The sequence below is a fragment of the Mustela erminea genome, chromosome 14 (assembly GCF_009829155.1).
Source record: "Mustela erminea isolate mMusErm1 chromosome 14, mMusErm1.Pri, whole genome shotgun sequence".
Taxonomy (NCBI): Eukaryota; Metazoa; Chordata; class Mammalia; order Carnivora; family Mustelidae; genus Mustela; species Mustela erminea.
In genome coordinates, this window is record NC_045627.1 from 78,892,464 (window position 1) to 78,906,990 (window position 14,527).

Below are 14,527 nucleotides of genomic sequence, written 5' to 3' on the forward strand. Positions count from 1 at the left end.
GAGGACCGAAAGTGACATAAGAAATTCAGTTGATTTTGAAGAAACAGCCATGTAGGACCCTTTCCACTCCAACAATTCAGACTAAAGTAGATGAAGCCCCATCCCTACAAAACTTCCTTTCCCGTTCAAACAAACAAACAAGCCACCCAAAACCAAAAACCCTGGACCATTAATCAAAACAGTATACTCAATGAAAATGAAGCCACCACATACAGGAGAGCTTTAGAAAGTTGCAATTACTACCGATCATTAACATTCCATCTGCAGGCTGATCTCAGGTACTGTGTGAGAAACTCGCAGCCAGAGCCGACACACCACGGGCAGCATCTAAGTCTGTGCTACAGAACCTACCCCAAAGGGGAAGATGACATTAACACAAAACCTACAGAGAACTACCACAGGTAGAGGCTCCCAACCGGCTTTCAATTCGCTGTGGGAAGTATTCCTTTACAACACATACTGCATCTCTGCCCTGAAAGTTGCCAAAGCGCCAACTGCAAAAGTGGCCTGCAGTTGCAAAATACAACAGCCTCGGGCTCCCCACACTTCTTTCCCATGCCTGTACTTTGGGTCCGGCAACAATTTCTCAACGCGGTCAAGGTGATGCTGCAAAACCGCCCTCAATGCCGCAACCACAGACAGGACCCGTTTCTCACCAGTCCCAAAGCCGACGAGGGGGGCCGGCCGCCCTGCCATTTTCAACGTGCTGCTCCTACCCACGCCGACAGCACCCTGAGTGCCCACGAACACGCGAGAAGGCTTCTGGCTCATCCTGATGCCCTCTGGCAGCGACGAATGTATGCGCTACTCGCCTCCCTCCCCGGGTAGTGTCCCGCCAGGGTTGGGGAGATCCCTGGAAAAGCAAAGGCTGGGGAGGAGCCTCTGCCCTTCCCATTGCACGCAGGCGGCAGCACCGCGCCCAGGCCCGGATCCCCCGCGCCTAGGTCCCCGCGCCCGAGGGGTGTCCTTCCCTCACCTCCCTCCCTCTCACCTGATCTTGTAACTCGGGAGAGTGTGCTTGCGCTTGATGATCTTCTTGAGCTGGTTGACGATGATGGAGGTGAGCTGGGGCATAGGCCGCCCTTCAAACTGGGAGCGCACCTCAAAGTCGATCAGCGGGTCCTCCACGAAGGAGAAGAACCAGTGGGTGAAGGGCACGCGCGTGAGGACGAAGCGCAGCCTCCCCACGACCCGGGACAGCTTGACGAACAGGTAGGCGGACTTGCCGAAGACCAGGTCCACGTCGATGGCCAGGTGGAAGCCCCCGTTGTACTCCACCTCCGCCTCGAAGGCCAGCTCCTCGGGGGAGGTGGCGGGCAGGGTCTCCCCCTCGGGGCCGTCCGACTCCCCGCTGGCCGAGGGCACCACCGGCCGCAGGAGGCGGATGGTCTTGATGAAGGGCACCGTCTCGCCCAGGAACACGTCCCGCAGACTCAGCCCCTCCAGCAGGCGCCCGGCCGTCTTGGTCTGCAGCAGCTCCTCGAACTCCACCTTGATCTTCTTGGTGACCCAGCGGCGAGCCAGTGCGGTGTCCCGCAGCTCCCGGAACAGGAACAGGATGGTGGCGTTGAGGAAGTAGCAGGTCTCCCGCGTCGGCGGGGCGGGGGTCTCCAGGGCCGGGGCCGGGGTCGCGCCGCCCTCGGGGGGCCCGCCGGAGGGCTCCTCAGCCCCGCCGCCGCCATAAAGGTACTCCCTCAGGGCCAGGCCCGGCACCGGCTTGATGTAGCGGAAGCCGTCGCCCGCGCGGGCCGCCTCGTCCGGCGGCGGCTCGGGCTGTTTGCGGTACAGCAGCAAGAACTGGGTGAGGAGCGTGAGGAAGGAGCCCAGCACGGCCGACGCCAGAATCATGAGCAGCAGCCCCATCCCGGCACCGCCTCCGCCCGGGCCGCCCGGGCCCCCGCTCCCGCGCCCACAGCGCCGCTCTCTTCACGTCGCCGCCCCCGCTGCCTCCATCTTGAGGACATCGGGCGGCGGGGTTGGGGCAGGCGGCTCCCTGGGCCTCGTTCGGCGGCTCCGGCAGGCGCGGTGCGACGCCCGAGCCCGCAGCGGCCCGCAACTCCTCAGACACTCCGGGACGCGGCTGCTGTGGCGGCGGCAGCCGCGACGGCGGCGGCGGGGCGGAGGGGGCGGAACGGCACGCCCTCCGGCCTGTGCTCATTGGACGAACGGCGCGTGACGTCAGGGGCGTGCTCGCTCCCGGCGGTGTCGCCTGGCACTCTGCGCCCGGGCGCGCGTACGCGGGTCCCTCTTCACCTCCCGGGCGCCCTTCCAGCCCCGCCCCCCACGCCAACATTCCATTCCCCCGCGGTCCACGTGGCTGTCACTTCTGGAGTCGCCGACGGGATCCGGGGAGATAACTGGGGCCGCTGTTGGAGGATAAGGAGGCCGGGCGTAGGTGGTGTGGCGCGTTCCTGATCCCGGTCCTCCCGTTACCTTCTGACGCGCCTGCTCCCCACCCCCCTTTGGCCGCGGTCCCTGCCTGTTACCTCTGCTGCAGTGTGGTTCTTCCACTCGCACCCCTGAGAGATGGGCTGGCAGCGGCTTTCCCTGCAGGGCAGCGCCGCAGAGGAGCTGAGCCGGCCGTTCGGAGACACCCCAAGCCGAGGACAGGACTGAGCTGCCTCAGAGACCGCCGTCGCCGACCGACCGTCAGTCCAGCCAGCAGACGCTCTGCGTCTGCGAAGGGTGGGCCTGGGAAGGAGGGACGGAGAAGAACGGCGTAAGATGCAAACGAACTTTACCAGCAAAGTGGCTACTCGAGATTTAAATGAGAAGGTAGTAAAAGAGCCGGGAGGAGCCGGGCTGATGAGTGAGATGAATTTGCCAGATGATGAGAAGATGAATGGTGGCTCACCGTCCGGCTCTTGCAGTGTGTGCCAAGCCCATCTTAGAAGACTTAGCCCCCACCCATTTTACAGATGCAAACACTGGCACAGAGAGGCAAAGAAGTTGCCTAGGGTCACACAGTGGAGGCTGGTTTGTCTAAAACTAACTCCCAAGCCCTTCGTTACTAATCTGTACCGTGACCACGAAATTGCTAGAGTTGGAAGGGGGTTTCCTGTTTCCCTGGTGCACAGAAAGTGTGAGCTGGGGAGGAGGGTCAGGAGGAACTTGGGATTTTGTACAGGGTAGCACCTGAACCAAAGCCACAGAGTTAATGAATCCAATTTGCCCAGAACAGTGTTGACTCTCATGTCCTCTGGCTACTTGGTTGTTACATCATAAATGCTTATGTGGCTCTTGCCGCTTGGACACCACAACAATTCTACCTCTAGTCCTACAGAGGTCAGACAGATGTTCCCTACTTAAAAGTCAGGAGGACTTTCAGTGGCCCTAAGGGCCAGGGCACTGCCTCTCTCTCTGGCCCTGGAAGATCTTCAAGTTAGCGATCGTCTCAAATCTGGGTGATTCTAGAACAAAGACAGAGTTGCATCCCATTTTAACCCAGCTGGAGCAGGCACAGAACTTTGGAACCAGGCCTTACTCCTGTCCAGGTGAGACGAGAATGGCTCCTTTACTGGGAGAATGTCAGACAGGTGCTGGCTGAGGAGCTGGACTTAAACCCCATACTCCACATGCTATGGAAGTCCAAGGCCCTGTTAAGATTTCTGGGAACTCCGGCAATGTCTTTACTTGTGATTGCCTTTGACTCCTGGCTTCTGCTTCAGGACTGCTGTCTCAGTTCTACATGGTTTCAACCCAAATGGGAATTGTAGACTTTATCTCAGTTTTGACCCAAAAACCTTATTCATAACTCATGTGCCATGGTGTGGCACTCTATCTCACAGGCTCCTCCCTCCTCTCCCGTCTTCCTGTCCCTTCTCACCCCTCAGATTGTCTCTGGAAATCCTGAATCTTCTCAATCCATTATACAGAGTCACTCCAAATCCATGAAGGAGCTCAGCATGCCTTTTGGGAAGATAAAAAAAAATGTTTCCCTGTTGTTAAAAATGGCTAACACTTACTAAACACCTCTAATGATTTTATTAATTACAGTGTTATAAATAAAAATATTTCTAGAGAACAGTCTGTGTGCCAGGCTCAGTGTTAAACATCTTATGTGCCTTATTCCTTTTAAAAATCAAAATGTTTGGGGCACCTGGGTGGTTCAGTTGGTTAAGTGTCCCTGCTCTTGATTTCTGCTCAGGTCATGATCTCTGCGTTGTGAGATCATGGGACTCTGCACTGGATGTGGAGCCTGCTTAAGATTCTCTCTCTCCTTCTCCCTCTGCCCCTCCCCCACTGTGTGTGTGTGCTCTTGGATTCTCTCTCTGTCTCTAACAACAATAATAACATCAAAATGTCCATAAGTGTTGGCCTTATCCAGGTCTGGGGTAACGAGTCTTGCCCCTGACTTGCTGACCCCATCACAACCTACTTGGCCAACCTACTCCATGTTGCGCCCTGCAAAGGTTTACCAGCTTGGGACCATTGTTTCTTTTGCCTTTTATTTTGCTAGGTCATTTAGCCAACCCAGGGTTTCTTAACCTCTGCAATATCGCTGTTTGGAGCGAGAAGGTCCTCTACTATGGGGGCTGTCCTGTGCCTTGCAGGAGGTGATGTTGTGCTAATAGAAGCTTATTATTTGTAATGGAATTCCCTGGAAGAACATAAATTCAGCAACCTTTAAAAAAAAATCAATCCTAGTTCATAGAAACTCCAAAGTCTAAGAACCTTTGGCCCCAGCACTGAAAATCTATGATTCTGAGTAGGTTTTTGAAGGAAGAAGTTGCATTTAGCCTGCCTGCTGACCTTTTAATGAGTTTTAAGTGACATCATTGAAATTAAGCTGCCCCAACAGACTTCATGGGAAGTATCCATTTCGTGGGTAAAGAAGGTTGAATCCTACAAGACGGGATGCTTCTAAGACTAGCATCCTCACCAACTAGAGAGAGGCATGGACCACTTTTGCTGTTCAAGTCTGAATCCTTTATACTGAACACCAAACAGGATGAGAAAGCCAAAGCAGGTGAATATGGAGAGTTTGTGAGTAGCATAAAATATGAATTTGATAAAAATGATGTAAAATGACTCAATATCACAAAATGGGGGGGAAGCAGAGAGAAATTTAGAATGATTGTCTAACAAATGATACATCACACCATTCTGTGAACTGTCCCAGAATTCAGTGACTGGGCTTCAGCATCCAGTGTGTGCCCGGCTTGGGGTCTGGAATGAATCGGACAGAGTCCTGGAGTCCCAGAGTCCCAGAGTCCCAGCTCTCAGGGCTGCCAGGGCCTGGTAGAAGAAGACACATACCTACCTAACTGATGTGAAGAGATGGTACCCAGTGCACTGTCAGAACAGAGCTTTACCAGTTCTGGGATAGGGAGAGTAAATCACAAGGAAGAGAAACTGCCCCAAGCTCACTTGACTGAAGTTGGATTCATGTTAACAATACTCGGGAAGCCCCAGGAACTCAGCTTCAAGGTGCTCAGCTCTTGTGGGGCTCTCTCAGAAACCTAGGACAGAGAGGGCTGTTTCTCTAGCTCGTTTTCTCTCGCCCCACCTACCCGGTACCATGTTGCTACACCTCTCTGCAAGTCTCTGCCATTTTCCTCCACAAGGCTCCCAACTGCCCCGTAACCTCAGCATGTAGACAGCTTAGGAAGACACCAGCTCTGCACCCAGATCTAGAGGGTCCTATGTTCCTGGTGCCTAATGTGTCCTTCTGTTTCAATATCAAGCATTGGGAGAGAAAACCCCAGAAAGGACTCTACCAATCCAATCATTTATGCCCAAGGAGCTTGCCTCTTCTGGTTGGTGGTGTGTCGAGCGACTTAGCCAAGAAAGTGGAGAGGACTGAGAATGACAATTCTAGTCCAATAGGGGGTGAACAGTTCATTCTGGCTGAAGAATTTTTGTTGGCCTTTGATGACTAGGAGGGCATTCTAATCAGAAATAGGCCAAAGCTCAGAAGCTGGAAATCCAGCAGTTTAGAGAAATTGGGACCAGGATGGCTGGAGAGTGGTGTAAATAATTCTAGTGCAGGGAGGTGAGGTGGTGGAGGTGAGAGGGTAAAGCAGGCTTGAGCTGAATTAGGGAGAGTTTGAATGTCAAAGCAAGTTTAGATTCTGTTTTTCAGTCTTTGTAAAGTCTCCAAAGATTTTTAGGCCAAGACCATGGCATTATCCTTTTTCTTTCCATTATCTCTACCTGCAGAACCTCAGCCAATTCAAGTGTCTACTTCCTCCCCTCTGCATCTTTAAATTCATGATCTTCATTCTCATTTGGGCCCTCAAAGCAACTGAGCATTTTTCTCCATCACCATATCCGGTATCTGCTTGGCGCCAATGCTCATTTCTAGTTGGTTCAGAATTCAGGTAAGGCAGAGAAGTGTTATTGATCTCTAAAAATCTCTGCATTATTTTGGACCCCAAGTGATTCAATAGGATTCAACTTAATTCTCCTTGTGCTCCCCTTCTGTTTTTGTTTGTTTGGGTTTGATTTTTATGGCTCCTCCTCCTCCTCTAGCCTATAGAGTTTGGAGTGACTCCACAATTCTCTACTTGGCCCTCTTCTTTTTTTACTCCACATCCTTTACCTGAATGATGACCCATTCTGGAGACTTCAACTCACACCTCTCCAACCACCCTTCTCTCCCGCCTGTTCTCAAGATGTCTTCATCTCAACTTGATCAAAACTGAAGGTCTCCCCTCTGGCAGACACTGCTGGTTGCCTGCCTGTTGTCTTTCTCCCCTTCTTTCTCAATAAGAGAACTCCCATTTTATCACAAATGACAATGCACCTAGATAAAAGACTCCTATTCCCCAGGCTCCCTTATGCTTGGATGTGTCCACATGACTGATTTCTGATCTGTATGAAGTATGGCGTGAGGTCCTTCTGGAAGTCTCTCAAAGGGAATTGACTCAGCTGTAAGCAATACTATTTTGCTCTCCTCTCTTGTTCCATCTTCTGGCTGTCTGAAATAAAGTCAAGATTTGGGGAGCTCCAGCAGTTCTTCTGGACCTTGAGATAAGTTTGATGATGGAAGCCATATGCTAAAAGATGGCAAAGCAGACAGATGCCTGGGTCCTTGATGATTTCTTGGAACTACCAGAGCAGCCTTGGGTGTTCTGTAGCATTCAGTCAAATGGAATCCTAATGGCTTCACCTTACAACCAGCCTTCTCAAGCTGGCTCTTCCTCTGTGTTCCCTACCATTCACCCACATGTTCAAACTTTACTTGCCCTCCTTACTCTCTTATGTTCTTTATACCCCTTAGTATATCTCAGATGTGTCTCCCTGTCTCCCTATCACTAGAGCCCATTTCTTGCCCCCTTCCTCTCACTTGCCATGACTTTACTTCTTCAATTATGTCCTACCCAGTCACTCTGCCCATCGTGCCTCCTATAACCTGTCGCTATAGTGATCTTTTCCAGGACAAATCTGATCCTGTCTCTTTGTTGCTAAGATTTCTCCAATGGCTCCCCACAGCCATATTAATAGAAATGTCCCTCTTTCATCAAGCACACTGTAACTGGGAAGCATTGAGCTTTAGAAGCATTGACATTCTCTCAATTGCCTTTTGGGATAGGTAGTATCATATCCAGTTTATGGGTGAGAAAACAGACATTTAATGCAGATGAGGTACTAAGGATCACTAAGTGGAAGAGCAGAGATTTGGACAAGCTGATTAACCCACAGCCTTTCATTTTAGGGCAGCATCCCTTTAGGATGCCCTCCAAACTCATGAGCAAGGTCAACAAGTGGCTTTTGTGATCTGGCCTTGGCTTATACTTCAGCTTCTTTTTTCACCACTCCAGAAGTAGAATTTGAAGATATTATTGACAAATTTGGTTCCATTTAAAGCCAGGAAAGTAAAATTATAGTAAACTTTGTTAGGGGTACAAAATGTTTAGACGATGTGAACTTTAATGTGCCTACTTTTCAAACTTTTGATGTATTTTCAGCTAGTTTAATGTTCTGGAATACATTAGCCATTACAAATACATAAAAATGGGGCAACTGGTCAGTTAAGCAGCTGACTCTTGATCTCCGCTCAGGTCTTGATCTCAGGGTTGTGAGTTCAAACCCTGCATTGGGGTCCATGCTGGGCATAGAACCTACTTAAAAAAACAAAAAACATAAAAATGTATATGAAGGGATTCACATTTTTCCTTTTGTCCTCGGCTCCACTATATTTTGGCATGGCACTGTCAGAGGCAGTCTTTATTTTAAATCTTAATATTTTGCTTCTCATAGATTTCATATTAATTTGTACTTTTTAGATGTTATACTAAATGTTGTTTATCTTGAAGATTGGGTTTTTGGCACCCCCTTAAGTTTTGTGCCCAAGGCGAATGTCTAATCCTGGCTGTGTTCATTAGCCATATGAAATCCCATTTGCAGGCTCCTGAACACACAATGACCTTACTTTCCTTAGTTTTGTCATTCTTGCCTAGCACACTGTAGGTACTCAATGAATATTCGTGAGTATGTGAATAGAGACGCCTGGGTGGCTCAGTTGGTTAAGTGTCTTCCTTCAGCTCAGGTTATGATCCCAGAGTCCTGGGATCGAGTTCCACATCGGGCTCCCTGCTCAGTAGAGAGTCTGGTTCTCGCTCTCCCTCTATCCCTTCCTCCTCCCTGCTCATGCTTGCTCTCTTTCTCTCTCTCTCTCTCTAAACAAATAAGTAAATAAATAAAATGTGAATGAATGTTTTTCCTTCTGACCTTAACACCCTTTCCCCTGCCTGCCCATTGCCTGAATAACTCTTTCTTGGGCTCTTTTTAGACTGAACTGCAGTATCACCACCACCAGGAAGCTTTCCTGGACTGTCCACACCCCCTTCACCTCCTTTAAATCTGGTTAGAAGCTTTTCTGTTGCCTTCAGTGCACTTGGAGCGCAGCATGGATAAAGCATTTCTTGCTATGTTCTGAGGTACTTGTTCAGAATCAAAGTCTGCCTGCGAGCTTTTTGAGAGCAAAGACCATCATGGCTTTCTTTCTTTTATTTTTTTGGTCTCTGTATCCCCAGCCCCCAGATCGCCTAGGAGGATCATGCTCAGAGGACGGAGGGAGAGAGGGAGGACTGGAGGGAGAGAAGAATGGATGAGTGAATGCAATCCTTTTAAAGACATAACCAGTAACAGGCTGCAAGGTGGATTGTACTGAAGGAGAGCAAGACTTATGAGGAACTTCTGCCTGAATCAAGGCAAGAGTTGATCAGGGATTAGACTGAGGCCATGAGAGTGGGTTGGATTTAAGAGACATTTTAGGCGAAGAGTCAATGGAATTTGGTTGGCAATTAAGTGGGGAAGTACTCAAAAGCAACTGAGGTTTCACCATTGGATGAGTAGAAAGATGTGGGTTCTGGGAATGGACGGGTAATGCAGGAGGAACAAACCGGAAGCCTGTCACTACTTGAAGGCATTGGCCCAGAGAATGGAGAGATTGCCTATTAGCAGATTCTTATTGGATAGATGAGGCTTAATCAGCATTTATCCCCCTCCTAAATTGTTCTCTACAGCCTTTCCACTTCCACTTTCCTTTTCCTTTCCACTTATCGCCTGATGCTTCTCTGGTCTGGGCCACTGTCCTCTCTCACGTAAGTTCGTGCCACTGCCTCCTATCTGGTTTACCTACTTTCAGGTTTCCTCCCTTTCCTTCATTCACTACTCTGCAGCCAAGCCAAACTGAGCTAATCCCTGCTTAAAGTCTTTCAACAGCTCTCCACAGGCTTCTGGGTGAAGTGTTAATTCCCGAGTGCAATCCCTTAGGCCTGTCCCCATCTAGCCCTTGCCTCAAGATTCCACGCCATCCCTAACACTCTCCCTGCTCATGGCTGTGCAACAGGCTAACTGCATTTGTTGTGATTCTTCCTTGAGCCTTGCTCTTTCTCTTATCTCCAGGCCTTTGCACATGCTACTTCTTCCACCTGAAGCTCTCTCTCTTTTCTCTTTGCAGGGCACCACTACCTTTCAAGTCTAGACTTGAACATTCCTCTCTAGAACTTCCTCTGGCCCTAACTTACTTAGGCTTGGCCCCAGCTGTATGCTCTTAAAATACCCTGTTCTTGCCTTATTCACATGCTTGTGGCAGAAACTGCTAGCTGCCTCTCCAAAATCCATTCATTCCTCCATTCATTCCAAAGAAGAATTTGAGGGGGTGCCTGGGTGGCCCACTTCAAAGGGCGTGCAACTCTTGATCCTGGGGTCATGAGTTTGAGCCCTACGTCGGGTGTGGAGATCATGTAAATAAATAAATAATAAAAAGAAAAAACAAGAATTTGAGAGCAGCAAATAGTTCAGCTTAAAAAAAAAAAATCGGGATTTCTCAAACTGCCTAGCAAAAAAGAGCTATTGGCTGTGCTCCTCTGGCAAAATGGAAAGGTGACCTTGAGAGAAAATAACAGGTTGTAGCAGCAAGAGGCTTAGTGATGGTAAGTCCTGCCAGGAGATCCAGACTCCCTGTTTGGAGGTCATTGTGACTGCTGGGTCCCCAGGCCACACTCACCTCTTCTCTGTTTACATTCATTCCTTAGGTGACTTAATCAGCCTCATGGCTTTAAATATTATCCATATGCCTCTGCTTCCAGATGTATTGATTCAGTCTGGACCTCTCCACTGAACTCCTTTAGGGAACCCATATATCCAAAAGCCTAGCAGACATCTCCACTTGGGTGTGGGCGTGGAATGACTCACTGTGTGTAAAACGGAGCTGATGTTCACCCCACACTAGTTCCTTGGGGAGGCCTCACCATCTTAGTTAATGGCACCTCTGTTCTTCCAGTTGCTCAGGCCGAAAACCCTTATGTTGTCCTTGACACCTTTTCTTTGTAGCCATGTGTGCTCTGTTAACAAAAATCTTTTGGTTCTACCTCCAAATATATCTGGAATTTAACCACTGCCTTAAAAAAAATAAGATTTATTATTTTAGGGAGAGAGCATTGTGAGCAGGGGAAAGGACAGGGAAAGAGTGAGAAGCAGACTCCCCACTTAGTGCAGAGCCCCATGCAGAGGTCCATCTCATGACCCTGAGATCATGACCTGAGCCCAAATCAAGAGCCGATGCCGAACCGACTGAGCCACCCAAGTTCCCAGGAATTCTACCACTTGTTAACACATTTGCCATCCTGGTTCCAGCATCATGTGGGGCCTGGATTATTGGAGTGATCTCCTCCCTGGCATATCTGCTTCTGCCCTTACCACCCCAATGTCTGTGCAAACACTGAAACCAAAGCAACTGTAGAAAAGCACAAATCCAATCGTGCCACTCACCTGCTCAAAAGCACTAGTGGTTCCTGGGGTGGCAGAAAGAGGGTCTCCCCAAAGATGTCCCGGTCCTAATCCCCAGAATTTATAAGTAGGTTGTGTTACATGGCAAAGAGGAATCAATGTTGCAACTGAAATTAACATTGCTGAACAGCTGACCTTAAAATAGGGAGATTATTCTGGATTATCCAGTTGTGCCCAGTGTAATCATAGGAGTTTTTCAAAATGGAAGATAGAGGCAGAAGGGAAATCGAAGTGATGTAATGTGAGAAAGACTCAACCACCATTACTGGCTTAGAAGGTGGTAGAAGGGGGCTAGAAGCAAGGAATGTGGACAGCTGCCAGAAGCTGCAAAAGACAAAAAAAAAAAAAAAAAATTCTCCCCTAGAGTTTCCAGAAACTCCATAATTTCAGTCCAATGAGATCTGCTGGAAGTCAGGCTTTTCACCTCCAGAACTCTAAGGTAATAAATTAGTGTTGTTTCAATCCATAAATTCATGGTCATTTGTTACAGCAGCCATAAGAAACTAATACAGTTCCCTCTCTCATGCAAGGGAAAAGCCAAAGTCCAAAGCTGCAGATGACCTAGTCCTTGTTACCTCTCAAGCCTCATCTCCCACTTTGTACCTTACTCACTCCTCAGCCACACTTCCCTCTTGCTCCAGGCTCACAGCTTTGTGGCATGAATGAATGATTTTGGAATCCATCATTTTCCAGAAGAAAAAGAGGAGAGGCAGTTTGCCCACGGTGCCCCAGCAGGGACTTGAACCCAGCATGCCTGCCCAGCTACCAGCAGGGAGCTATTTCTGTTGTGTTTAACTTTGACTTCGGCTTCCTCCCCAGAAAGTCTTGTGGTTTTATCTCCCCTGGCCACCTACCAAAGTGTTTAAACTCTCAACGAGGGAAGCTTTATGTTGGTCATATTGTTCCTTGCCAGAAGAGTGGCTCATTTTTTGCTGTGTGAAATTCAGCGACAGAAACATTTTCCCTTTAAAAGGCAGAGGAAGAAATGTCCAGGACCTCAGATTCTACTGATCAATACAGGCCAATTTCTTAGGAGGAGAAGACAAGCTTGGCTCTTTTCAGCCAACTGGGTTTACTGTGTGGAGCCCTGTTTATGCCCCAGGGATATAGAGAGTGAGTTTCATAGAAAACTGGACAAATTGCTAAGGGTTGTTGGCAATTTCAATCTGAGTGCAAAACGGCCTTCCTCTTTTGCCAACCTGGCATTTATATTTCCAAATGAGAAAGTGTGATGGGCTAGCTTGTAACCACCTAGTGAAGGGCTTCCACTGGCTGGCTGTGCTGAGTCACCTCAGAGCTGATCAGTGTCCTAGTGTCCGGCCAATACATGCTGCAGTCTGTTGCGGGACTCATCTCTGGTCTGGTCAGCTCTGGCCACAAGGGCAGAGGCAACTTCTCCTATAAAGCTTGTGGGTATGACCCAAGCAGATAGAACAGCCTCTTCTGTTGTTTGGGGCTCTGTTTTTGTCTGCCCAGCACTCCTTTCTTTTGGGAACCCCCACTTTTAGGTGGTTCTCCTGGAGTTCTCAGTTCCTTACCCCTGATCACAAGGATAGACACGTGACCCATGTCTGGGCCTTTACAACAGTGACTGTTCTGGAAAGGGTGAACATGGATTGAAGCAGGGCCCATTAGAACCCAAACCCAAGAAGAATGTACAGACTATAGGAAGGAGACTCTTCTTTCTGCCTGGGGTGGCTAATCTTGGGAGAACATGAATCTGGAGTGGCCCAGTAGAGAATACTTGTTTGTGCAGGAAGCTAAGCGTAATCAGGCAAAGATGAGAAGTGAATAGAGAGTTGGTTCCTGAGGTGAGGAATCCCAGTTCAAGTGGTGAGGAAGCTTCAAGTTTGTGGTGGTCAAATGGTCTGAATGTTTAAAAATTAGAAATTGATGGGACGCAGTTGGTTGAGCATCTGCCTTCGGCTCAGGTCATGATCCCAGTGTCCTGGGATGGAGCCCCGCATCGGGTCCTTGCTCAGTGGGGGTCTGCTTCTCCCCCTGCTTGTGTTCTCTCTCTCTCTGTCAAACCAGTAAAATCTTCTTAAAAAATCAAAAACAAAAAATATATAAAAATTAGAAATCAAGCTTTTATTTGTTGTCTACATGGACAAATCTAGCCTCATAATGGCAATTTTTTTTAAATTGGAAAACTGTAGTTTTTATATGACTAAAAATTGGCAAAATATGAAGATAACTGAATTTAATTATTATTGTGCATGTGCTACTTATGGCCCATGATAACTGGATGAAAGATAAAATAAAGACCCATTTTAGGAATTATCAGATATTCCCTAAAAATCACTAGTTAGGTAATTATATAAAAATAAACACATAGTTTATGTGCCATTGATAATAATGATCTAAAGGATTAAAAAGAGAATATAATTATCCTCAGAGTATCGAACTGAATATATTGCCATCAAAAATGTAAATGAAGATAAATATAACAGTAAGAATTGAATATTTTAAAAGAAAACTTATTTTGTAAAACACAAAAATAGTAACATTAAAAGGTAAAGCAGAAATTATAATCATGAGCAAAGAATTATCAATAAAATTGTTTAAATCAAGTTGCAGTTTTTGACATTTGTCCAAAAATGGAATAAAATCTTAATATTTTTACAAAAATAAAACTATTCCCAATTCTAACATCCATTCTCTTAACTTTGTTGCTGGTGTAAATAATCAGTATCACATGTCTCTCATGTTATGCCTAGACTTACAAATATATTTCAGAGTCATATAAATTGTTTAGTATTACAGTACATTCTCAGCTGCCCGTGTGCACTTTTGTTGTGATTTTGCTAACTCATGAGTTTTTTAGGAACTGCAGTTAAGACACAGGTAAGAGGAAAATAAAAAGAGGGGTGCTAGGACGGCTCAGTCAGTTAAGTGACTGACTTAATTTTTGCTCTGGTCATGATCTCAAGGTAGCATTTTGCGTGAAGTCCGCTTATGGCTCCTTCTCTCTCCTCTGCTGCATTCCTCTCTCTCCCCTCCCCTCTCTAACATAAATAAATAAAATCTAAAAAAAAAAAAAAAAAAGAAAGAAAGAAAGAAAGAAAAAAAATACTCACCATTACAAGGAATGACATTGTGCTCTACAAAAAATCTACTCAATTCAGGCTGAGAGGAAGAAATCGACAAGTCAGTTAATTTCCCTTTTCTATTACCAAGGGCTCCTACCACTTCAGTCCTCTGCTCATGCTGAAGCAATATCCATTTCTGATGTTTGCAGCAGCAACTTAAAGCCTTCATGGCCTTTGGACCCAGTAGCCTTTGT

The 14,527-nt window shown here is 47.6% G+C and overlaps 1 protein-coding gene and 1 long non-coding RNA gene across 2 annotated transcripts in view; one reads left to right on the forward strand and one right to left on the reverse strand.

The window, feature by feature from the left end:
* PDZD8 (PDZ domain containing 8) overlaps positions 1-1,894 on the reverse strand; it is a 74,051-nt gene extending 72,157 nt beyond the window's left edge. The window contains exon 1 of the mRNA XM_032312039.1: positions 992-1,894. Coding sequence (XP_032167930.1) covers positions 992-1,863 — 872 coding nt within the window. The 5' untranslated portion in view covers positions 1,864-1,894. The remainder of the gene's footprint in view (positions 1-991) is intronic.
* Positions 1,895-2,252: 358 nt separating this feature from the next.
* LOC116572763 overlaps positions 2,253-14,527 on the forward strand; it is a 38,248-nt gene continuing 25,973 nt past the window's right edge. The window contains exon 1 of the long non-coding RNA XR_004278506.1: positions 2,253-3,494. This is a non-coding gene — a long non-coding RNA (uncharacterized LOC116572763). The remainder of the gene's footprint in view (positions 3,495-14,527) is intronic.